We start from the raw sequence: 25,863 nt of genomic DNA on the forward strand, positions 1-25,863 counted from the left end.
AAAGGGTTTTACCTGCAGAAAAAAGTTGCAAAAAAGCAACGTGTGAACATAGCCTTAAAGGGAACCTGTCAGCAGAAATTTCGCCCAAAACCTAAAAGCTTCCCCCTCTGCAGCTCCTGGGCTGCATTCTAGAAAGGTCCCTGTTATTATTGTGCCCCATGTGAGACCAAAATAAAGACTTTATAAAGTGCTACCTTTTTGTATTCAGATACTGTAAATGTGACACGGGGGCGGGCTTTCTGGCGTCCGTTATTCCTGTATGCCGCCCCCCATCGCTCCTTTCCATAGCTGATGCACCGCCCACTGCTCCAGCCATCCCCGCGCATGCCCAGTGCCAGTCTCACGGGACTGAGCAGTGTGACAGCTGGTGACGTGTGCGCAGGCAAGTGATTATGGGCGGGGCTGTGATTGTTATCAGCAAGTACCCGCCCATAATCTTGTGAGCGCGCAAACCTCACCAGCGGTCACACTGTGCTCAGGGTAGTGCTAGACTGTATGGGCTGCTTCCAGGGATGACGTCCCTTTTGTCACGTGATAGTATTTTGAACACGCCCCTATCACGTGACAAAAGGGACGTCATCCCTGGAAGCAGCCCATACAGTCTAGCATCTACCCTGAGCACAGTGTGACCGCTGGTGAGGTTTGCGCGCTCACGAGATTATGGGCGGGTACTTGCTGATAACAATCACAGCCCCGCCCATAATCACTTGCCTGCGCACACGTCACCAGCGGTTAAACTGCTCAGTCCCGTGAGACTGGCACTGGGCATGCGCGGGGATGGCTGGTGCAGTGGGCGGTGCATCAGCTATGGAAAGGAGCGATGGGGGCGGCATACAGGACCAGGAGGCAGAATAACGGACGCCAGAGAGCCCGCCCCCGTGTCACATTTACAGTATCTGAATACAAAAAGGTACCACTTTATAAAGTCTTTATTTTGGTCTCACATGGGGCACAATGATAACAGGGACCTTTCTAGAATGCAGCCCAGGAGCTGCAGAGGGGGAATCTTTTAGGTTTTGGACGAAATTTCTGCTGACAGGTTCCCTTTAATGTGGTTTAAGATTGGTGAAACTTATTTTTATCTTGTACCTTTAGTTCAGTTTACACAAAAAAGGTATTTAGTACAGGATGGGGTCATTTTGGGGACACGTATACCAGCATGGGGCCATTATAGGGACATGTATACCAGGATGGGGCCATTATAGGGACATGTATACCAGGATGGGGCCATTATAGGGATAACGGGATATCTGTACCAGGATGTGGACGTTATAAGGTTATGCATACCAGGATGGAGCCATTATTGGGACATATATACCAGAATGGGGCCATTATGAGGACATCCATACCAGTATGGGGACATATATATACCAGGATTGGGGAATTATAGGGACATGTATACCAGGATGCGGCCATGAATACATTCATATGTAAAGGTTTGACCACCCCTATTAATGTTTTTTCTTTATAACAATTTGGGTTTTTGCAACAGCTATTTCAGTGTCATATATCTAATAACTGATGGACTGAGTAATATTTCTGGATTGAAATGAGGTTTATTGTACTAACAAAAAATGTGCAATCCGCATTCAAACAAAATTTGACCAGTGCAAAAGTATGGGCACCCTTATCAATTTCTTAATTTGAACACTCCTAACTTCTTTTTACTGACTTACTAAAGCACTAAATTGGTTTTGTAACCTCATAGAGCTTTGATCTTCATAGGCAGGTGTATCCAATCATGAGAAAAGGTATTTAAGGTGGCCACTTGCAAGTAGTTCTCCTATTTGAATCTCCTATGAAGAGTGGCATCATGGGCTCCTCAAAACAACTCTCAAATTATCTGAAAACAAAGATTATTCAACATAGTTGTTCAGGGGAAGGATACAAAACGTTGTCTCAGAGATTTAAACGGTCAGTTTCCACTGTGAGGAACATAGTAAGGAAATGGAAGAACACAGGTACAGTTCTTGTTAAGCCCAGAAGTGGCAGGCCAAGAAAAATATCAGAAAGGCAGAGAAGAAGAATGGTGAGAACAGTCCACAGACCACCTCCAAAGACCTGCAGCATCATCTTGCTGCAGATGGTGTCACTGTGCATCGGTCAACAATACAGCGCACGTTGCACAAGGAGAAGCTGTATGGGAGAGTGATGCGAAAGAAGCCATTTCTGCAAGCACGCCACAAACAGAGTCGCCTGAGGTATGCAAAAGCACATTTGGACAAGCCAGTTACATGGAAGAAGGTCCTGTGGACTGATGAAACAAAGATTGAGTTGTTTGGTCATAAAAAAAGGAGTTATGCATGGAGGCAAAAAACACGGCATTCCAAGAAAAGCACTTGCTACCCACAGTAAAATTTGGTGGAGGTTCCATCATGCTTTGGGGCTGTGTGGCCAATGCCGGCACCGGGAATCTTGTTAAAGTTGAGGGTCGCATGGATTCAACTCGGTATCAGCAGATTCTTGACAATAATGTGCAAGAATCAGTGACAAAGTTGAAGTTGCGCAGGGGATGGGTATTTCAGCAAGACAATGATCCAAAACACCGCTCCAAATCTACTCAGGCATTTATGCAGAGGAACAATTACAATGTTCTGGAATGGCCATCCCAGTCCCCAGACCTGAATATCATTGAAAATCTGTGGGATGATTTGAAGCGTGCTGTCCATGCTCGGTGACCATCAAACCTAACTGAACTGGAATTGTTTTGTAAACAGGAATGGTCAAATATACCTTCATCCAGGATCCAGGAACTCATTAAAAGCTACAGGAAGCGACTAGAAGCTGTTATTTTTGCAAAAGGAGGATCTACAAAATATTAATGTCACTTTTATGTTGAGGTGCCCATACTTTTGCACTGGTCAAATTTTGTTTAAATGCGGATTCCACATTTTCTGTTAGTACAATAAACCTCATTTCAATCCAGAAATATTACTCAGTCCATCAGTTATTAGATATATGAAACTGAAATAGCTGTTGCAAAAACCCAAATTGTTATAAAGAAAAAAGGTTAACATTAATAGGGGTGCCTAAACTTTTTCATATGACTGTACCACAACGAGGCCATCTTGGGAATATCTATACCAGGATAGGGCCATATATTCCAGTATGTAGCCGTGATGAGGTCATACACCAGGATGGGGGACATATTTACCAGGATGTGGACCAGGATGGAGGACATTAGTACAGGATGGGGGTCAGTACTACACAATGAAGGGGGGGGGTCAACTTATATGTCTTTATAGGATTTAGAATGCTACAACAGCCCATACATCTGACCAACATGTGTGGGAGGGCCCAGGATCAAACGCTGCACCAGGGCCCATCGGACTTTAGTTACCCCACTGTATATATAGGAGTACGAGCTCTAGTGTAAAGTTCTATCTTATCTGTTAAGCCATTTTTTTCCTTAAAGAGCATGTGTCACCAGGATTTTGCAACCTCTTCTGAAAGCAGCATTATGTAGGAAAAGACATCTTGAATCCAAAAATGTATCGCTTCGTTTACTGGGTGCAGCAGTTGTGACATAATCAGAGGTCTTAAGGGGGCTTTACACGCTACGACATCGCTAATGCGAACTCGTTGGGGTCACGGAATTGGTGACGCACATCCGGCCGCATTAGCGATGCCGTTGCGTGTGACACCGATGAGCGATTTTGCATCGTTGCAAAAACGTGCAAAATCACTCATCGGTGATATGGGGGTCCATTCTCAAAAATCATTACTGCAGCAGTAATGAGGTTGTTCCTCGTTCCTGCGGCAGCACACATCGCTCAGTGTGACACCGCAGGAACGAGGAAGCTCTCCTTACCTGCCTCCCGGCCGCTATGCAGAAGGAAGGAGGTGGGCGGGATATTACGTCCCGCTCAGCTCCGCCCCTCCGCTGCTATTGGGCGGCTGCTCAGTGACGTCGCTGTGACGCCGCACGGACCGCCCCCTTAGAAAGGAGGCGGTTCGCCAGTCACTGCGACGTCGCCGGGCAGGTAAGTAGTGTGACGTGTCTGGGCGATGTTGTGCGGCACGGGCAGCGATTTGCCCGTGTCGCGCAACAGATGGGGGCGGGTACCCACACTAGCGATATCGGGACCGATATCGCAGTGTGTAAAGCCCGCTTTAGATGTACTTTGTAAGAGAGCTCAGAAAGCTGACCACAACCACACTCCAGTTACTGTGTACATTGTCTATTGACTGAGCTGTTTATCAGAGGAGGGGGCATGGTTCAACCAGGACATGCCATATAGTCCAGCAATGATAATAGCCTTGTGATAAAACCTTCATTGTATGGAAACAAGATTATAGAGCATAATAAGTGACACATCTCTGAAAACAGTGACTCAGCCCTTTGTTCATGCTGTCCGTAGATTACATAGCAAAAATCTGCTGACAAATGCCCTTTAACTGATGCTTCCTATGTCTTCTATGTGATGCTGTGTAAAAATCAACCAGCATATTTGTTCGGTGCATGCACTAGTTCTCTCTCTGATAATATAAATGTCAGAGCGGTACCATTGCAAAACCAACATAAAATCTTTGCTCCCAGTAGCATTGTGCCGGTTCTATTTTCTAGCAGAATGCAGATGCCATAAGAAGCGTCATCCAAATCAATCAATGGTACAAAGGCTGGTTCATCAAGACATCAGGATGGTCAAGGAAGAGTTTATATCAGCTGTTGTAAGCAGCACTACCGAAAAGTAATAGCTATGAATTGAGAGAGGTGTTTTCTAACATAAAGCTAATACCCCTATGCATGGGTTTAAGGAAATTGCTTTATTGGGACCGTCCATTTTTATATTGCAGGACTATGAGTAAGGAAAGGTATCGTTCCTGCTGGGAAAACAAAGCATAGTACAATCCTATATTGAAATTTTGATATATCCATGCCATCCCATGTGTTCCGTTGCACTAGAGCGAGCCCAATAATCCTCCACAATAACAATGTGTTACCTCTAATTGCTGTTGGCTGATGAGTTGATCATCCAATATATTTTTGTTGAGAGATTCCAAATTTAAAATTTCATCCTAGTTAAAAAGTAAGAAGAACAATCAGCTCCATCAATGGTGGTCAACGTAAACGATATAGACGTATGTAATGCTGGCATTCCTGTGCTATCGTGCCTCTCCCCTTTAGCAGGGACGCCGACACACTCACCACCACAGCCGGACTGCGTCCTCCCCACCTCTCCTCGGCCGTCCATGTGCTTTCCTGCTGCCTCCTGCTCCCCGGGCCTGTGCACACTGCACAGGTCCCAGGTAGCACACTTAGGGCGCACAAGTGCCTTTACTGCTCTTAAAGGGCCAGCATACTATTATCAGGAAGTTGCTCTCAGCCTATGTCTGAGAGGCACTAGGTGGTCAGAGCATCCTCCCCTTAGGGGAGGTGCCTGAGCAACGTGTTTAGTTAGTTAGTTACCCACTTGCTAGCTAGTTGTCAGGTCCTGTGTACCTTATTCCCACTACTTGTCCCTGTGCCTGCCTTCCCATAACTATCTGTACCTGCTATAATCTCCATACCTACCTTTGACAGCTGTTCAGTCTTCATCATCTGTCCCGGCTGCACCTGTCTGCACCAAAGATTTTACCTGTCCATACCTGAGCCCGTTCCTCCTCTGGAGGTTAGCTACCACAGTCCCGGATCCTGCCCAGGGAGTGGCACCTGGTGTCTACCAGCAGCCAAGCCAATCCTCAACATTAAAGGCTCTGCCAAATACCTGACAGGTGCTTAGTTGAGCCCCTCCCACATCAGGGTAAGCGCGGATCCTCCCTGTGGTCCAGTGGGTCCACTCCTGCTCGCCGCGACCTCGGCAAGTGCAACAGATTTTGACACAATACTAGGAAGAGTCATACAGAAAAAAATGAGTGTTCTTGCCACTGGTCAGACGACCCTCACCTCAGAAGACTTGATGTCCTGTTTAATCTCCTCCACTTCACCATTCAATTTGTTGACGTATGTAAAAAGTGAATAATTTTTCATGTCATTGAACATATATTGTTTTGCCATCTTGTCGAGGTCTACATCCTGCTCTCCAAATATATGTCTTAGTCCCTCACAGATGGAGTTGTAATTGTCAATGATTCCCTGGTTGGTCTTTTTAATTTCTTCCAGTCTTTTTTCTACAAAGAGGATATACAGTGTATCAGTGTCCCACCATTATTACTTATCACCTATTCTGTAGCTCTGTGAGACTGACACATATAGCCAAGTCCTGCATATGACTCTCTGCAGCAATGCACATGCTCAACCTCTGCTGTGTTCATACAGGGCACTCATGTTCTTATGATCCTGTGGGCAGATGATAATTTGTGATTTTCAGACAACCCTTCAAGGTCCTGTACTGATAAGAGAAACTGTGAGCATATGCAGTGCGAAGCGCCATCCACTCCACTAATGTGCAGGAAGATGAGATACTAGTGGATGTTGTAACCTAATACTGGAGATACCAGAGGTCCTGAGGTAAGAAGAGGCTGCTCACTCTGCTTGTCTGATCTAATATTAGAGATACCAGGGGTGCCGAGTAAGAAGAGGCTGCGCAGACTTATGTACACCATATCTTTCTCATCTAAAGGATGCTTTACATGCTGCGACATCGCTAACGATATATCGTCGGGGTCACGGTGTTTGTGACGCACATCCGGCATCGTTAGCGACATCGCAGCATGTGACAGCTAGGAGCGACGATCAACGATCGCAAAAACGGCAAAAATCGTTGATCGCTGACATGTCGCTCCAAGTCATAATGTCGTTGGTGTTTCATTTCGCAGGTTGTTCATCGTTCCTGCGGCACCACACATCGCTGTGTGTGACACTGCAGGAACGACGAACATCATCCTACCTGCGTCCATCGGAAAGGAGGAAGGAAGGAGGTGGGCGGCATGTTCCGGCCGCTCATCTCCTCCCCTCCTCTTCTATTGGGCGGCCGTTTTGTGACGCTGCAGTGACGCCGAACGCACCTCCCCCTTGAAGGAGGGATTGTTCAGCAGCAACCGCAACGTCGCTGAACAGGTATGTGCATGTGACGCTGCCATAGCGATATTGTTCGCTACGGCAGTGATCACCACATGTCGCACGAACGATGGGGCGGGTGGTATCGCTTGCGACATTGCTAGCGATGTTGCAGCGTGTAAAGCACCCTTAATGCTGGAGATACCAGGGGAGCTGAGTAAGAAAAGGCTGCTTACACTGCTATCTACCCTGTCTGTCTGTTCTAATTCTGGAGATACAAGGAGAGCTTAGTGAGAAAAGGTTGCTCACACTTCTGTCCACCATGTCCTTCTAATGTACTGCTGGAGATACCAGTACTGCTGAGATTAGAAGAAGCTGCTCACACTGCTGTCCACCCTGTATATCTGATCTAATACTGGATAGACCAGGCGTGCTGATGTAAGAAGAGGCTGCTCACATTGCTGTCTACCCTGTCTATCTGAATGCCAAGCAGCTGTTGTGACCTGGAGATAACCTGATTACACTTGTATCTCAGCCATACATGAGCATGTTGTTCCTAATTGTGTATAGTGTTTATTAATACTCAGAAGGTGAGTGAGATATACACCAGCTCATAACACAGGTCAAAGCACAAGCCTTTACATGATTCGTCAGTGAGCATCTCACTATACAATGGTGGTAACGGGAACACTGAAACAAAAACCTATTAAGTTTTCTTACTACCTAACCAACAAAAGAACATCTTGCAGACCTAACACTAAACTCTCATGTAGGTCTACAGGTAAATTATAATCTACTATTTATTCACAAAGGACATATAGTTACAAGCATATCTGCAAAATGGAAGTGTTCCTTAATTAGTTGCAGGTTTTTATATAAATAAATCAAACATTTGATGGACGATGCCATCGCTGTACCTTGTCTCATTTTCTGCAGCTCCCTTTCCTTCGCAGAGCGAGCAAACAATTTTGTTTCCATAAATTGCTGTTGCTTGTTCAGATGGTCAAGATATCTATAGAGCTCTTCACTCTTTATATCATATTTTTTAATCTCTTTTTCTGCTACTTCTTTGAGGGTCGCGGTTTCTGTCTGGATGTCAGTTCTATAAGATTATATGACGTAAAACATATTAGTTTGATAGTTTAGTTGCTTTTTGAACTATATCTTTTGAATTATAGTGAAACTACTGCAGAAGTCCCGGAATAGATAATGGTAAAGGGAACCAGATTACTGGTATTGTTAACCTTGGCAAATAGCCCAGACTTGGTGACTAGTTTTTCTATTCTCAAAGATTTTGCAAATTGCAGGTTCAGGGCTTCAGACAAAAGAGAAAAAAGGACCCCTGTACAATGCCATGGTGTGTCTACAGTGATAGCGTGGTGTCATTGCATGACCAGTGCAAACAATTGTTTGCTTTTATCAGCAGGAGATTATCAATGGAAGACTAGTTGTCTCCTGGCCATGTAGTACTCCTATTCTGTATAACCCTGCCCCCACCACTGATTAGCAGCTTTCTGCCTATGCACAGTGTACAGAGAAAGATGCGAGGCGGGGTTATACAGAGCTCAACGCTGAGAGAACTGCTAAATCTATAACAGATAAAATGGTGATTTTTCAAAATGACAGCAAAAAGCTCAGTTAATGACACAGCACTGGAATCAGGGTCTCTGTAAATAGACCTTTGTTCAGCATTCAGCCCCTTAGCAGATAGATAGCAGCACGTACTTTTCATTATGCATGGACGTGATCCTCTCGTGTATTTTCTCGGTGAGGGCCTTCTGATGGGTCATGTTCTGCTGCATCTTATTAATACACTTCTGATAGTTGGTTTTCTCGAAGTGCAGATGGTTAATAATCTCCTTTAGTTTGTCATTTTCAGTTTTGATCATGTTATAATTTTGAGTAATCTGTTAAAATACATCACATTGTTATAACTGAATGTTCACCACTTTCTCAATAACCAAATGTCCGGTCTATAAAGTGAGCTTTTCCTATACATCGCTATATTTCAGTTTGCTGGATTTAGAGTGATCACATTTCTTAATTTTCTTCTGTCAGAGGAGCTTTCCGGTTACACTGTATACCTCTAATAATGCCCTCATATATGGCATATCGTGCAATACATAAGCCTTTGACTCCAACTCTAAAAAAAAACCCATATACTGTACTTCGTCAATTTTTCTAACATGTTCCCATATATAGGAAACCATATATCAGTGCCCTTTTCAATTTAATCTCTAATGTGTCTTTATACCCGGAAACCTGGAGTTTCATATTAAAGGCCGCTTTACACGCAACGACATCGCTAACGAGATATCGTTGGGGGTCACGGAATTAGTGACGCACATCCAGCCTCGTTAGTGTCGTCGTTGCGTGTGACACGTACGAGCGACCGCTAACGATCAAAAATACTCACTCTCATTGATCGTTGGCACATCGTTCATTTTCAAAATGTTGTTGCTCGTTCAGGACGCAGGTTGTTCTTGGTTCCTGAGGCAGCACACATCGCTATGTGTGACACCCCGGGAACGATGAACAACCACCTACCTGCATCCTCCGGCAACGAGGTGGGAGTGACGATCCTGCGGCTCCTCTCCACCCCTCCACTTCTATTAGTCGGCCGCTGTGTGACGTCGCTGTGACGCCGAACGAACCGCCCCCTTAAAGAAGAGGTTGTTCACTGCCCACAGCGACGTCGCTAGGAAGGTAAGTACGTTTAACGCTTCCTAACGATATCGTGCGCCACGGGCAGCGATTTACCCGTGACGCACAAACGACGGGGGCGGGTGCACTCCCTAGGGATGTCGCTATGTGTAAAGTGGCCGTTAGTTCATGAACAACAAATTTTCCAGATGTGACTGTTCTATGTCTCCCACAGATCTCAATAAAGAAGGAGTATGTGGCTGAGACCTACCTTCCACTCGGAAAATGGGACTGAGTGCTCCATATTTATTAGCATTAGTGGGGATCCCAATGAATAGCCATCAATCAGACTGGCCAAATCATCAAGCTGCTATCATCAGAAGTCTAACATATCTAGTCTACATGAAACCAGAGATGGACATGTGGCGCCCTGGACAAGCCAGGGGCCACAGAGAACAACACACACACACACACCCCCACCCCCAGCAGTTTCACAGCAGACATCCCCAGTGAAACCTGATTCCTTTCCTCGGGCTCAGACAGACACACCAGGTGGACGGAGTCAGGAGATGGAGACGCCCACCCAGGAGTTTAGCTGGCCTGAGGCAGGAAACAGCCCAGTCAAGTCTAGGAGAGGAAGAGAGAGGAGGTCTGCAGTGAGGCAGATGCAGACAGGGGCCTAGGTTGGAGCCTAGCGCCCTAGTACAGAGAGTCAGGCAGACGGTAGTGGCCGTCTGCAGGGAGCCGGGCAGACAGTTGGTGGAACCGCAGGTAGCCGGGGCTGGGCGGTGGCCCACCGGTACTTAATCGGGGAGCCAGCTGGAAACCGGAGCGCAGGAGGAGCATACAGAGGGTGCAAGATAGGACTTACATTACCAACCTGGGGTCAGGGGAAAAACACCGCAGCCGCCTGTGGGACCCGTCCATCCAGCCGTTTGTTTCAGCAGAGACTCTGTGTGCATCATTGGGCTGAGTGAGTACCACCGTGCCGTGCGGCACAGCGCTGCCCCTGCGACCCTGCACCTCGCCAGGCCCTGCAGCCCGCCTGCCATACATCCCTACCCCATCACCGGGCCCCGGGACAACCAACCCTCTACCCACGGAGGGGAGAACTAACATCAAAGCTGCTCCCTCTCACCGCTCCCGGGATCCCCGTCCAGAGCAGCGGTGGTGTCACCAAAATCACCACAACTGTGGGTGGCGTCACGGACAATCTCCCTTACCTAATCCCTTTTTTACTGTGGAGCCTGGGATCACAGACCGGGTCACGCCACCGTGATACCCACAGAAGTGACCCCGTGGCCCAGAGGTAAGGGACCATTTCGACCTCCAAATCAGGTGGAATTGTGCATGTTCATGAGCTATTGGTCTGCAAATGGTCCATATATTGTTTTTGCACAGGGACCCTTTTTTTGTCTGTGTCCGCCAGTGCATGAAACATTGTATAGACAAGGGGATGTAGAGCTTATGGGATTGCCAGAGATCCTTTGGTGTGGCAATGCTGTGTAGGCCGAGCAGACCTTGTGTTGTGGGTACAGAGTGAGCAGAGAAGGGTACATACATGTTGGAGTTCATTCTCCAGCTGAGTAGTGTGTCTTTGTCGTGAGGTTTTAGTGTTGGACGTTGCCTTTTTCCTTTGTACGATCTTTTCTTCTTTTTCTTTTATCTGTAATAAATTTCCATAAATTAGAACTAACACGTCGCACTTTAGAAGCAGCTGGATCCATATAGCAATATATAATAGATGGGTCTATAGTTGGATTTTGGTTGGGAGTCTGCATATAGTATACTCGTGGCTATGTGGCCACCATTCCCGACTCCGATTAATCCTCAGAGATCACAGTGCATGTGATGTGAGGACTCATTTTACAATATTCTCTACAGTGTGGATAAAATTGTGTGATACTTCATGTATAACATTGTCACTATAAACGATTGATGCTAAAGATAACTTATTACCGTAGAAATCCTGGAGGATCCGTTTAAAGGGAATTTGTCATGATATCATCATACTAATCATGGATTATAATCAGATACGCCATTGCAACCAGGTATTCCTTACTCTGAAATCCTCCAGTGTTTCCAAGTACACATTCTTTGGAAAGTCAGTGGGAACTCTGGAGCCGATTCATTAAGACTGGCATAGGGCACGCTCATATTGTGCAGTCTTGATGGAGTACATTTCGCTGGAGATGATTCAAAAAGTCGTAAAAACTTCGTGGTACACAACATTTTTACAACTTTTCAAAGCTTTTAGGCCGGGGCCACACGGGGCACTAGTGCAATGCTCGCGTGACACTCGGCTCGTGCTGGCAGCACAGCAGGAGCCAAGTGTCATGCTAGTATCCATGCTGTTTGTGACGGGGTGTACATCAGAGCAAAGAGAGACAACAGGCCGAGGATGATCCAACAGGTTTACTAACAGGAATACAGGAACAGCACACGACAAGTCCAAATAAAACAGATTCGGGGGCACCTCCCGATAATCCAAAGTGCCAGATCACAACGTAATAGTCCTTTTCAGAGTCCCAGAAATCCCACACAATCCACTGGACGGCGAGGTCTGTCCGCAGATTCAGATCTCGCTCCCTTCCTCTTCAAAAACTCAACTCCCAACTGCATTTAGAAACAGGAGTGAATTGTTTGAGCTCGTGGGCCCGCCCCTCAAGGGTAGGGGTCTATGCAATGGTTGGGCCCACTAGAAGATTCTAGAAGGTTGGCTCCGAGATGTCTACAAGGTTTGTGTAGTTGGCGTTATCCACTGCTTACGAAACAATGAGAAGTTCCCCTGGCTGTGTGGACAAGAGATAATTGCATTATGGGCCCAGAGACACAGGAGATGGGGGGAAGGTATGGTTACTTACATCCCAAGACATTTCAAAGTGTTCAGTAAGTACAACCAAAGGAAAGTGACATCACATCCTGACATAGTATTACAGCAAATACAGTGAGAAGGTAAAATACATCATGACAATTCCTTCCCCTCCCAACTTGTGTACGTACTAGGGACCTCTACAGGTCGCTGGTTAAGTACACGCAGGCATGGCTGACAGGACTCAAGGCTCCTCTTGCCTGGACAGTCCATCTGCATTTTGGTGTTGGCTGCCCCTTCTATATTGTATGGTAAAGTTATAGGGCTGCAGAGCCAGGCTCCATCGCAGTAAGCGTCCATTGTCCCCAGAGACTCTGTTCAGCCAGGTGAGGGGATTGTGATCAGTAACCACAGTGAATTCCCGTCCATACAGATACGGCCGTAGTTTCTTAAGGGCCCACACTACAGCCAGACATTCCTTCTCAACAGTTGCATAGGCCACTTCTCGGTCCAGCAGTTTCCGGCTGAGATAGGCGATGGGGTGTTCGTCCCCAGCTGCATTCACCTGGCTGAGGACAGCTCCCAGTCCATAAGCAGAGGCATCCGTTTGCACAATGAATCTCCTCTTGTAGTCTGGAGCAGCCAGGACAGGATCGCAGATCAAAGCATCCTTCAGCCGGTTAAAAGCCTCATCACAGGCTGGAGTCCAGATCACCAGCCGGGGCATTGTTTTCTTGGTCAGGTCGGTAAGAGGCTTGGCCACAGTACTGAAATGAGAAACAAATTTTCGGTAATAACTGGCAGTGCCCAGAAAAGCCATAACTTGTTTCTTAGTTTGGGGTACAGGCCAGTCTCTAATAGCCTGGATTTTGGCAGGCTCAGGTCGGAGCTTCCCTCCTCCCACTCTATGTCCTAGGTACTGGACTTCCCCCATCCCCAATTGGCATTTATCGGGTCGAATAGTTAGGCCGGCTGCAAGAATCAGGTCCAAAATAATGGCTACTTGATTCAGATGTTCCTCCCATGTGTGGCTGAAGACGGCGATATCATCCAAGTAGGCACAAGCAAAGTCATCACATCCCCGGAGGATCTGATCCACCATTCTCTGGAAGGTGGCCGGGGCATTTTTCATTCCAAAAGGCATGCTTAGAAATTCATACAGACCAAAGGGGGTTATAAAAGCGGACCGTTCTCTCCCTTCATCCGTTAGAGGGATCTGCCAGTATCCCTTACTGAGATCCAAGGTAGTGACATATCGGGACCCAGCCAGTCGGTCTAGAAGTTCGTCAATACGAGGCATTGGGTAAGGATCGCTGACGGTATGGTCGTTTAGTCGCCGATAGTCCACACAAAATCGAGTACTCCCATCCTTCTTGGGTACTAACACCACAGGGGAGGCCCAAGGGCTATGGGAGGCCTGGATTACCCCAAGCTGTAACATCTCCTCCAGTTCGTGCTGCATGGTGTTTCGAACTGATTCAGGTACCCGGTAAGGAGCCAGTTGTATGGGACGGATGCCCTGAGTGTCCACATGATATTGGGTGACGGTGGTTCGACCTGGTTGGGATGAGAAAGCAGCCCGTCTCTGTTGAAGCACTTCCAGCATCTGGATTTTCTGTAAGGAGTCCAGGTAATCTCCCAGGGGAACCTGTTCCACAGTGGATGGGGCTCTCGCTGCTTCCACGAGATCAGGTAGAGAGTCCTCATCCTCTTGACCATCTTCTGAAGCCAACCGACAGCTTGCTATCATTGGAATGTTCCGGTCATGGTACTCCTTAATCATATTCACATGGACAGTCTTTTGCCTTAGCCCCTGATCATCTAAAGCAAGAAGGTAATTGGTATCATTCAGTTTTCTGAGAACCCGGAAGGGACCCTCCCATGTGGTCTGCAGTTTATTCTGCCGATGGGGAACAATCATTAACACTTGTTGTCCTTCTACAAACTCCCGATAGCGTGCGTTACGGTCATACCATGTCTTCTGTCTGGTTTGAGCCATACGCAAATGACTCTGTGCAAAACTAGCAAGTTGGGCCAAGGTTTCTCGCAGCTTTAGGACATAAGGGACAACAGGGGTTCCTGTATCTTCAACTTGCCCCTCCCAGTATTCCTTGAGCAGGGTTAAGGGTCCTCGGACCTTTCTTCCATAGAGTAGTTCAAAGGGGGAGAACCCAGTGGACTCCTGGGGAACTTCCCGATAGGCAAACAAGAGATGGGGTAGGTACTTCTCCCAGTCTGAATCTCGGTCCGTGAAGGCCCTCAGCATATTCTTCAGAGTGCCGTTGAATCGTTCACAAAGTCCATTTGTTTGGGGATGATACGGGGTCGTTCGGATCGCTCGTACTCCACAGGTGCGCCACAGACACTGGACCAACTCTGACATAAACTGGGAGCCTTGGTCCGACAAGATCTCACTGGGGAATCCTACTCTGGTAAAAATAATAACCAAGGCCTCGGCCACCTTGGCTGCAGAGATACTTGACAAGGCCACGGCTTCTGGATATCGGGTGGCGTAGTCCACAACAGTGAGAATGTACTGCTTTCCAGATTTACTTGGTTTAGCCAGAGGTCCAATGATATCAACAGCTACTCTTTGAAAGGGTTCTTCTATTATAGGGAGCGGTTGCAGGGGTGCCTTTGGGTGATCTCCGGGTCGCCCTCTACGCTGACATATGTCACAAGTTCGGCAGAAATGCGCCACTGCTTGGGAAATCCCCGGCCAATAAAAAGTTTGAGTCAATCGTCTCTCGGTGCGGGTTTTGCCTTGATGGCCAGCCGTAGGAATGTCATGAGCCAGGTGTAATAGGGGAATTCTGTACTTCTGAGGAACAATCAGCTGTTTGCTATAAGTCCAGGGCTTATCTAGGGAGTCGGCATTGGCAACCCGATACAGAAGTCCATTTTCTCTGATAATTCTTTCTCCGTTTTCCCCTAGCTGCCCTATTTCAGCCCGAGTTCTAAAACTAGCAAGGGTGGGGTCAGTCTCTACTTCTTGTCTAAACTGAACTTTATCCCAAGTAACATTCATATTATCCCCACAAGAAGAATCACTCACCGGCTGTAATGGCAGTTCTGGTGGCCTCAGTTCCATGGATGGGTTGTACACGTCCACATGGGCTGCTCTCTTGGCTTGACTTCTGGTTACCGCACCGACAAAGTGGCAATGAAGATTCCCCACATCATTTCCTAGAAGAACGTCTGCAGGGAGGCCGCTCATCACACCGACCACACATTGTTTTGCCCCAAAGCCATAATCCAGGGTCACACTCGCTCTTGGAATATATCTCTGGGTACCTCCTGCCAGTTCAATGGCAATTCCTGGTCCCTTTTGAATTGCTTGTGGTTGAATTACTCGGGGATCGGCTATGGTGAGGAAAGCCCCAGTGTCACGGAAGCCAACAACTTTTTGGCCATCCAGCACGACCTCCTGTAGATGTTTGTCCTGAAGATCAGAAGAACAGGTGGCTGGAGCTCGCACCCCATAGACTCCGGGTAGGGGAGCCAGGATATCTGAGTCACTTGGCAAGTCATCAGGCACAGAATCCAGCTCTTCTCCTGGTGAAGGTGTCTGTAGGTAATGAACAGGCAAAGGCGGTCTGTAGCTGTTCTGTCTACGAACACCTGGACATTGGAATTGCATGTGCCCAGGCTGCCCACATCCATAACATCTGCGCTCTGGGATTCTTCCTCCGCGTCGTATTCCCAAAGGTGGAGCATGAGTAATGCGAGGCACAGTCACACGAAGGTCCCCATGAGTTGACGGTCTAGGGTGATGGTGAACATTGGGGCCAGAAGGACCAGGGGCCACCAGCGTTGGGGGGTTGGTGTTTTTTTTCTCACTGGGTAGTAGTTTTTTCCACTGAGGCTTGATGGTGAGAGCCTCATCAGCTAGAGCTGCAGCTTCCTCCACAGTGGCTGGTCTCCTTTCACGCACCCATTCCCGGATCTCAGCGGGGCACTTGAAGTAAAACTGCTCTTTTAGGAGGACCTGGAGGACGGTCTCCAAGGTTAAGGCCTCCTCTGCCTCCAACCAACGATGCCACAGATGTTTGAGTTTGTGGGCATACATCTTGAAGGACACTTCCTCATCACATGCTAGAGTACGGAACTGAGTCCTGTAAGTGTCTGGCGTTACAGCATAATGTTCTAGAATAGTCTGTTTAATATCCGCATACTCACAGTTCCACCGAGGGTCCATAGCTCTATAGGCTGCAGCAGCTCCACCCTCTAAGAGCCCAACCAGATGCCGGACGCGCTCCCTTTCTGGGACTTCCATTAATCGACACTGATGCTCAAAGTCCTGGAAGAAGCCCTCAATGTCACCAGCAGCCTCATTAAACTGCTTGAAGTCTTTGCGGGACACTCTGGGAAGTTCCCTCATGATGGGTGCTGGGGTTACAGTCTGTCTGGAACCTCTCGCAGCTTCCACAGCGAGCTGCTTATCCAGCAATGCCATCTCCTCCATCCTGCGCTCCTTCTCTTCAGCTCCACACATGGCCTCCCTCTTATCTTCTATGGTGGCCTCATCTCCAAGCAGTGCCATCTTTTCCTTGTACCACACAACCCATTGACTTTTTTGGGTATTCACCTCCGGCTCCCGTCTTTGCTCCCCTTGCTGTGGAAATTGTTCCTCGGTGCCATCTTGCAGGCAAGCGTGTTCCAATGCCTCAATTAGTTGCTCCTTAGAGAGTCCTTTGTAGCCGACACCTAATTCACGGGCCTTTGTTTGTAGACTCGCCACAGTCCAGTTCCTGTATCCTGAGGTTCTGGTTTCAGACGTCGATTGGCTGTTGTCCTCCATTTCTTCTGCTCTGATCCCGCCGCTGCCACCAGTTTGTGACGGGGTGTACATCAGAGCAAAGAGAGACAACAGGCCGAGGATGATCCAACAGGTTTACTAACAGGAATACAGGAACAGCACACGACAAGTCCAAATAAAACAGATTCGGGGGCACCTCCCGATAATCCAAAGTGCCAGATCACAACGTAATAGTCCTTTTCAGAGTCCCAGAAATCCCACACAATCCACTGGACGGCGAGGTCTGTCCGCAGATTCAGATCTCGCTCCCTTCCTCTTCAAAAACTCAACTCCCAACTGCATTTAGAAACAGGAGTGAATTGTTTGAGCTCGTGGGCCCGCCCCTCAAGGGTAGGGGTCTATGCAATGGTTGGGCCCACTAGAAGATTCTAGAAGGTTGGCTCCGAGATGTCTACAAGGTTTGTGTAGTTGGCGTTATCCACTGCTTACGAAACAATGAGAAGTTCCCCTGGCTGTGTGGACAAGAGATAATTGCATTATGGGCCCAGAGACACAGGAGATGGGGGGAAGGTATGGTTACTTACATCCCAAGACATTTCAAAGTGTTCAGTAAGTACAACCAAAGGAAAGTGACATCACATCCTGACATAGTATTACAGCAAATACAGTGAGAAGGTAAAATACATCATGACACATGCGACTGAGGTCCGACCGGACTTCAGCTGCGGAGGATCAGGCCAGGCACTGAGGAGGGGTTGGCCGGCATTTAGGAGGGGAGGGAGGGATTTCTCTCCCTCTCTCCTCCGTTGCCTGCTATTGCGATTCTCGCCCTGCACTCGCTGTACACCGGTGTACCGCGAGTGCAGTGCGATTTTTCTCTCGCCCCATTCACTTGAATGGGTGCGAGAGAAAAGAGTCTCGCATTACAATCTTAGCATGCTGCGATTGTTTTCTCGGTCCGATTAGGGCTGAGAAAATAATCGCTCATGTGCACTGACACACAGAGTAATATTGTTCCGAGTGGAATGCGATGTTTTATCGCACTCCACTCGCATCGATTTTCTCGCCGTCTGGCTTAGGCCTTACGCCACAAAATGTTTGATGAATCGGCCCCTATGTGGCTTAGCTGACTAGTCCGAGGCTGGCTTCTCCCCACTTCAGTTAACTGACAGATCTTTTCCTATGTTTGTGTCTAGGGAGAGACCTGTCATTCAAATGGATAGTCAGGATGAAGGCCACTTCATAAGTCGAGTCACACAGTCCTTGGACAACTTTTCAAAGCATTTATACACTGAAGAAACACTGCAGCGTTTCAGACCTGGCGGCAATCACACCAATTAATTCTGCCTGTAGTTAGTGCAGCATGAATTTCATGGCAGTTTTGCCTTCTGTTAATAAACAGCAGCACACACACAGTACCTTCATGTCCAGGTCACTTATCAGTTTCTTTTGCTCTTCTACAAGACGGTTGTATTGGTCCTGGGCTTCTGCCAGTTCAAAAAGCTTTCTGGCATGCTTTTGATCTTTCAGGATAATTGTCGGAGATCCACCGCACAATTTTGTAAGTTTCATCGCTTTCTGTTGCTCCTGCAGCAGATTTATTTCATTTCTATAATAATATAATGTTTTGGTCAAATAACACAATGATAATTGTATAGAGGATGACTGTCACTATGGTCACGTCTGTATCAGAGGCTTTGTCAGGAGCCTGCATCGTAGATTCCTTTAAAAGGGGTTGAAACAATTGTGCAGCATGTTGGGATATTTTATTCTGGTAGACAAACCAATTTGGAAACTGATAACCCCATTGTAGATAATTTGGACAGTTGAATGCCACCAGTGTCTGTCATGTGATGCTGTGGACAATTACTGATTGCAGTAAACACAATTCTGTCCAGACAGAGACGGAAGTAGAGACCGGTGGGAGGATGTGACCACTGCAGCCAATCACTGCGGTCACATCTCCTTAGTCCCCAGAAAATACCTAATAGATGGGGACTGGGGATTTCTGGAGTTCAGCACAGTGAGTATTCTGAGTGTTTTTTTACTGTTATATGGCCTGCAACACCCACTAGGGCATGTGGATATTATTGAGGGTGGTTTCTACGTGGGTCTTTCTGCAAGCATGAATAGAGATCTTTCCCTATTTACAACAATTGGGGGAAAATTAGCAAGGGTTTAAAGGGTTTTTCCACTACTTGTTCACTTGTCATATAGCATAGCTCTTCAAAACAATACCTTTTGTAATATACTTGTATTGGATGTATAGCGTCTATGAGCGAATCTTAGCAGGGATCACATAGTACTGAATTGTTATGCACATTCTGATTCCTCCTCTGATACTTCCTTTTCCAGCACAGAAATCAGACCAAATGAAAGGAAGTTGTCACTGGGCTGCTGAAGGAGGGTTTACAGTCCCTGACAAAAGTTCTGTCGCTTATCTATGTTATGTAACTAAAAGCTTATAACCTGACTTTAAATTCATCCATTGGTTTAATAAATTACTCTTTTGAAAGCTGAAACCCTCCCAAATTTGGTTTAGGTGGAGACGTGACACAAATTCAGTGACAGGACTGTACTGATCATCTGGCAATTGCCATTTAGGCTTGCCCTTAGCCTGGGCTGCTCTGACACTTGGTATCTCCCAATATCTTCAGCAGCAGAGAGGGGAGAAAAGAGGGGGCGAGCTAAGTGCTGGATCACAGGTCTAGGGAAAGGAAGGGATTGATGTAAACATCAGAGCTCCTGCTGGCAGACACCTATCTGCATGATAAAAGTTTTATATTGCTATAATAGGAGCATGGATGCATTAAGTGGCACATAATAGCAAGATTAATGAATGAAGAATGAAATGAGTTAGAGTAGTGGCTAACTTCTTAAACATCACTTTTCTGGTGAAAACCAAACAAACATTTTATTAGGTAAATAACATTTGCATAAACATTTTGTGACTTGTGCGCTTCGCCAACCACTTTTCAAACATGATGGGGGAAGTTGGCGAATCTTAGGGGGAGATGAAGTTTTCTAAAATCCCAAATTATTTACTATATTATGTACAGAAACTGACTTACATTTATCACAGTTGACATATCGAGCTCCATAGAGATACCATTGTTACCAAATTACCACAAATGTGTCCAGTCTCAGTAGAAATGGATTTTATAGATAGAAACGATCTATCAAACACTCAAACTTACAGCTGATTAAGAAGAAAATGTTCTGTCCGTTTTCTGAAGGATATTCTCATAATTTCAGCCACTTTATACTGCTGTTCTAATTTTTTTAAATCCATTTCAGTAGGATCAGTATCTTCATTTTTACCAATGCTTGGTAGGTGCCAGTCGAGCTTCTTCTCAATTTGCATGTTTGGATGCTGGAGGTAAAATGCATATAGGAATTATCATCATTTCTGTATAGGAAAAAATCAAAAGAATGTGATAGCATCCCTGACTGTCGCCTCCAGACTAGCAACGCTGCATCCCCCGCCGGTCTGGTGGGATCAACATCCAGCGGGGACTTAGGGGTAATTTACACACTGCAACATCGCTATCATCGTCTAGCGATGTCCAGCGCGTTAATACCCGCCCCCGTCGCAAATGCGATATGTGGTGATTTCTGCCGTAGAGAACATTATCGCTACGGCAGCGTCACACGCACATACCTGGTCAGCAACGTCGCTGTGACTGCCGAACAATCCCTCAAGGGGGAGGTGCGTTCAGCGTCACAGCGACGTCCCTAATCGGCCGTCCAATAGAAGTGGAGGGGTGGAGATGAGCGGGACATAACATGCCGCCCACCTTCTCCCTTTCGCATTGCCATCGGGACGCAGGTAAGGAGATGTTTGTCGTTCCTGCGGGTTTACACACAGCGATGTGTGGAGCTGCAGGAGCGACAAACAACATCGTACCTGCGGTCGACCTGACATTATGAAAATGAGCGACGTTACACAGATCAGCGAGATTGTACGCTTCTGTGCTCGTTCATTGTTCCATCTAGGATTTACATGTTGCGATGTTGCTACCGGCGCCGGATGTGCATCACTAACGACGTGACCCCGACGATATAGTGTCGCAACGTGTAAAGTACCCCTTAGACTAATGTTGGCAGGTTGTCAGCTGAGCTCACCATCAGCTCGGCTGACAACCTAACGTGTAGGGGCCTTGCAACACCAATAGATAATGCCATGGAAGAGATGGATCTGGCATGTCAGATCTGGCAGATGGATTTCAACACACCTGTTTCTTTTTGCTAAATTGATCATTACACCACAGCAGAGGAATTATCAAGTTATTACTATGTAGCACATATGGATAGCCGAGTAATAGCACAATATATATTTGTATCAATCAAGTATAACACATTAAAGGGACTCCGTCACCCCTTTTGACAGTTTTAAGCTATTAATATGGGCATACAGGTAATAGGATGTTGAAAGTAGTCTTACCTGTATGCCTCATAGTAGATGGCTTGTTCCACAAATATTACTTTAGATCGCTATATGCAAATTAGGTTACTAGGTGTTGTGGTTCGGCTACTTGATGGTTGCTTCCCAGTAAAAAAATCCCCGCCTCCCTGCTTCATTATCCTTCTTGTCACCTCCTCTCAGCATCCCAGTCACAGCATCACAGCTGGCAAATCCCGCGCGTGCGCAGTAGAGTGTTCTTCAGCCTACGTTCATTACACACCCTCATTGAATCTGTTGCGCATGCGCTGGTGAGTCAGCGCCACTTCTGTTATCGGTGCGCTGTTCTACGTTGTCCTGATGACTTTCTGCCTGCAAAATCCCCCAGGTATGTGTGTGTATGTCTGTCTACCCGTCTGCCCGCAAGCAGAAAGTTGGGAGGACAACTTAGAACAGCACACCGATAACGGAAATGAAGCTGACTCACCAGCGCATGTGCAGTAGATTCAATGAGGGGGTGAATGAATGCAGGCTGGAGAACACTCTACTGCGCACGCGCGGGATTTGCCAGCTGTGACGCAGTGACTGGGCTGCTGAGAGGAGGTGACAGGAAGGATAATGAAGCAGGGAGGTGGGGATTTTTTCCTGGGAAACAACCGCCAAGTAGCTGAACCACAACACCTAGTAGCCCGGATTTGGCAACTGAGATGCTGTGATTGTGTCCTCAATGTTATCTAATATAACCTCAGCACCAAATGAGACACATAGAGTTCATGAATGCTTCAAAGAGTGAATAATTTTATTACAAATCGGCACCACAGAGAATATCCAAAGTCGACTTTACGACCTGTTCATGTGACATCCAGCGCTCCATACATATGGTGGATCCCCCGCAGCTCATGCAGCGCCCCACCTGAACACTTTTGGACATTGTCATAGCCTGGGTCCCTGTGCACAGATATCCTTGACAAAGACCTTGAACAGGTCGAAAAGACGATTTTGGATATTATCTGTGGTGCCGATTTGGAATACAATTATTCACTTTTTGCAGCATTCATGAACTCAATTTGTCTCCTTTGGTGCTGAGGTTATATTTCATGATCACTTACTGAGCTGCTTGCTGTCATGTTGATAAAATTAATGTTTTCTTTGCTGCAGATGTAGCAGTTATGCAAAGCTCATGAATACGCTGGACTACTTGGCAGCACACCAAGTAGTTCGCTAATGATAATCTACTGCTGATTAATCAATGATTTTATCAAAACTACACTAAGCAGCCCAGTAAGTGACACACCGCTGGAATCAGGATCTCTGTCTCTATATTATGCTGCTCTCAGATCAAGTGGCAAAAACCTGGTGACAGATTCCCTTTAATATCAGCTAGGTGGATGGAGTTGTATATGTCATGTCTCATATGTATGACAAGCTAAAATTGTGATAGGCAAAATTGCGGTAATAATGTAAAGAGGTGGAGGTCTCGGCCCACCCCAGACCTGCAAATCCCCTATCTGTGGGGACACTATGTTTAGTTGCATTGATGTATATTAGATGTATGCGGCCACTAAATGGCCACCATGGGCAAAGCCACTTCCCTGGTAACTGCTGGGTAGGAAAGGACCACAGAAATAATACCTCTAAAATTAAATATTTTTATTAAACAAAATCTAAAATAGGACTTGCAATGTCTCTCTTCAACGAACATGACGGACAAAACAGTGCCAGTGAATACTGGAAAAAGATAGTTCAGTGTGAGGAAAAATAGCGATAGGTAGGTAGTCACAGATATGTCAGATCACTAATCTCATAGCCTTTATTGGCCCTTCCTATCGACGGAGGGTGTCGTAATTTGAAGGACACTCCCCATTCCGGGTGGCTGTCCCTCCCTGTCCCTATCTCTAACCAAGGGGTGTCCACCACCAAACCCAGGTGATAAAGTGAAGTAAATACAGACATAAAACACAATAGCGTTATGGATTTTGGTTTCTGACTAGACTAAATGCTTTAGTCAGAACTAGATGATAGTTGTTAGGTGGAGCTGTAGGAGACCCGCTAAAGTAGCTGTCACCCCACGCTCTCCCTCCCTCCTTTATAGGAAGGGCCAATAAAGGCTATGAGATTAGTGATCTGACATATCTGTGACTACCTACCTATCGCTATTTTTCCTCACGCTGAAACTATCTTTTTCCAATATTCACTGGCACTGTTTTGTCCTTCATGTTCGTTGAAGAGAGACATTGTAAGTCCTATTTTAGATTTTGTTTAATAAAAATATTTAATTTTAGAGGTATTATTTCTGTGGTCCTTTGCTATATAATACCTCGATACTATATTTCTTTGTGGTTCTACCCTAACTGCTGGGTAGGAAAGGGTTAGTGTGGGAGGAGGATAGTGCACAAAAATGGTGAGCAGACAGGAAGAGACAGGAGAGTCCCTGAGGAGAGTGAACGTTAACTGCCCCCAAACAGTATAGATTAGTCTGACCCGCTGGGTCGAATCCTGGTGCCAGACCTGTGGGGCCCTAGTGGGAGTGGGCTGTGTTAACGTCGTCCCAAGTGGGTGAAGTCTGGACTGCCTGGATGGTGGTCACCCCCTGGCAGATACCCAGAGAAGCTCCTTAATCAGCAGAAAGTCAGTGAGCTCTTACGGCAGGAGTAGGTCCTAACGAAGCAGACCAGAGGAGTGATGTCCCTGAAGAGTCCCGTTCTAGCTTATAGCCGAAAATCCCTATGGGTGGGATGACGAGGCTTTCAGAGGACTGTTTGAGTCTGCACAACAGAATGAAGCTGGGAGAGGGGATGAGGGGCTCGGAAGCCGGAGTACCAGGGAAGTGGCTGACTGGCAAATTGAGAGTGACTCCGGTTGCTGTTGGTAACCCCGTTGGGGGACTGAAGTGTACAACAAAGGCACTGTGGAAGGTGACTGGTGTGACCCCTGTAACTAAGAAAGGATGTGCCTGCTGAAGGCATGATGGAAGATGGATTTGTGTTATGAATAGTAAAGAACAATTGTTGGTTTTAAAGAAGACCTGTGTCCTTGTGTGGTGTCTGAGGGTGCTGGGACCTGCTGCAACTGGCAGCTGGGAGGTGGTCCCGAAGAGAGGACCAGCTCTGGCCTGAAAGTAAGTGCCCCGCACCACAAGTCCCAGCAACCATTCCCCTGCACTAGAGAGGCGGTTACGGTGCAGAGAACTGACACGGGGCTGTGCTGCAGCTGGAGATCAGTATCTGTACCTCTAACATTAACTTCCACCTGGGACCTCCAGGGGGGATACTAATCTTAAAATCAGGCATCTTATAATTGTTTGGTACCTGAGCCCTCATTTTCTATACTGGCCCCATCTGAGGTCGCCATAGGTGGTAGAAGGGAGTGGTTGGTACCAGGTTCTGGCCTAGATCCCATGTTCAGTCCTGTGAGATACAGAGTGCTGTAAGAACGGCACCATTTTCTACACAGAGGGCTCCTCTTCTCAAGATCTGCTCCATTGCTATGACAACAGGCCTAGTAACTTTCTTTTGTTTCCCTTTTATTTTTATGTGATTGTATACACTCTATTGTCTTTTCCACTTTGTAGCATCTCTGGTATACTTTTAATGAGAAATGCCTAATTGTTGGATTAACTATATAGTATGTAATAGCTTTGTTCCTCTTCTCTATAACCGACAGCCCTGCTATCTCATGAGGCTCCGTGTTACCAGTAATGGGCGTCCAATCAGCCTATAAAAATTGATTGGTGGTGGTGGTTGGTTTTTCTTGGATTATTGTAGAGCTTGGCGATGACCATACCGAAGAACATATCCAGCATATACCCATGTGTTGCCGGTTGATGGTCAAGGGTCAGATCGGATGTGTATATACTATATGTTCACTGTGAAAGCGACCATTAACCTGCCTAGTAGCAATACCAGCCATTGCCGCTGCCATCAGTCTTGTGATTGTCATGATAATTAGAGGCGGCGGTGAGATATCTTCCTGATCTCCCTGACAAACACATAGATATATTACCTTTAAGCTTTGATAACAAATTTAAGCAGAATATGTGAGATTCCTGCTCATAATCCAACATAGATGAGCGCCATACACACTGTAAGCAAGAATCAAGACTGTGCTTTATTGTGACATCATCCATATTCCATGGGGTTAATATGTGTATAGTTACCTCATATATAGTGTATAGTTATCTTGTGTGTATATACAATACATACAACACAATTATAGAGTGAAGAACTATGGAGGGTTTTTTAATTCAAACAATAACTTTATTTAGGATGTGCAGCACAATAATAATCAGTATATTATAATAATAATAA

The 25,863-nt window shown here is 46.5% G+C and overlaps 1 protein-coding gene across 3 annotated transcripts in view; it reads right to left on the minus strand.

Moving 5' to 3' along the window:
- LOC142284546 (coiled-coil domain-containing protein 63-like) overlaps window positions 1–25,642 on the minus strand; it is a 38,299-nt gene extending 12,657 nt beyond the window's left edge. The window contains exons 1-8 of one of the 3 annotated variants that reach the window (XM_075333204.1): window positions 25,559–25,642; window positions 20,352–20,527; window positions 18,574–18,763; window positions 11,145–11,249; window positions 8,666–8,847; window positions 7,858–8,042; window positions 5,888–6,111; window positions 4,945–5,019 (exon numbers count right to left, since the gene is read on the minus strand). In XM_075333204.1, coding sequence (XP_075189319.1) covers window positions 4,945–5,019; window positions 5,888–6,111; window positions 7,858–8,042; window positions 8,666–8,847; window positions 11,145–11,249; window positions 18,574–18,763; window positions 20,352–20,518 — 1,128 coding nt within the window. In that variant the 5' untranslated portion in view covers window positions 20,519–20,527; window positions 25,559–25,642. Of the gene's footprint in view, window positions 1–4,944; window positions 5,020–5,887; window positions 6,112–7,857; window positions 8,043–8,665; window positions 8,848–11,144; window positions 11,250–18,573; window positions 18,764–20,351; window positions 20,564–24,864; window positions 24,960–25,558 lie in introns of those variants that run through there. The other 2 variants (XM_075333203.1, XM_075333202.1) reach the window with 2 other exon arrangements.
- Window positions 25,643–25,863: the final 221 nt, after the last annotated feature.

The sequence above is a fragment of the Anomaloglossus baeobatrachus genome, chromosome 2, assembly GCF_048569485.1.
Source record: "Anomaloglossus baeobatrachus isolate aAnoBae1 chromosome 2, aAnoBae1.hap1, whole genome shotgun sequence".
Lineage (NCBI taxonomy): Eukaryota > Metazoa > Chordata > Amphibia > Anura > Aromobatidae > Anomaloglossus > Anomaloglossus baeobatrachus.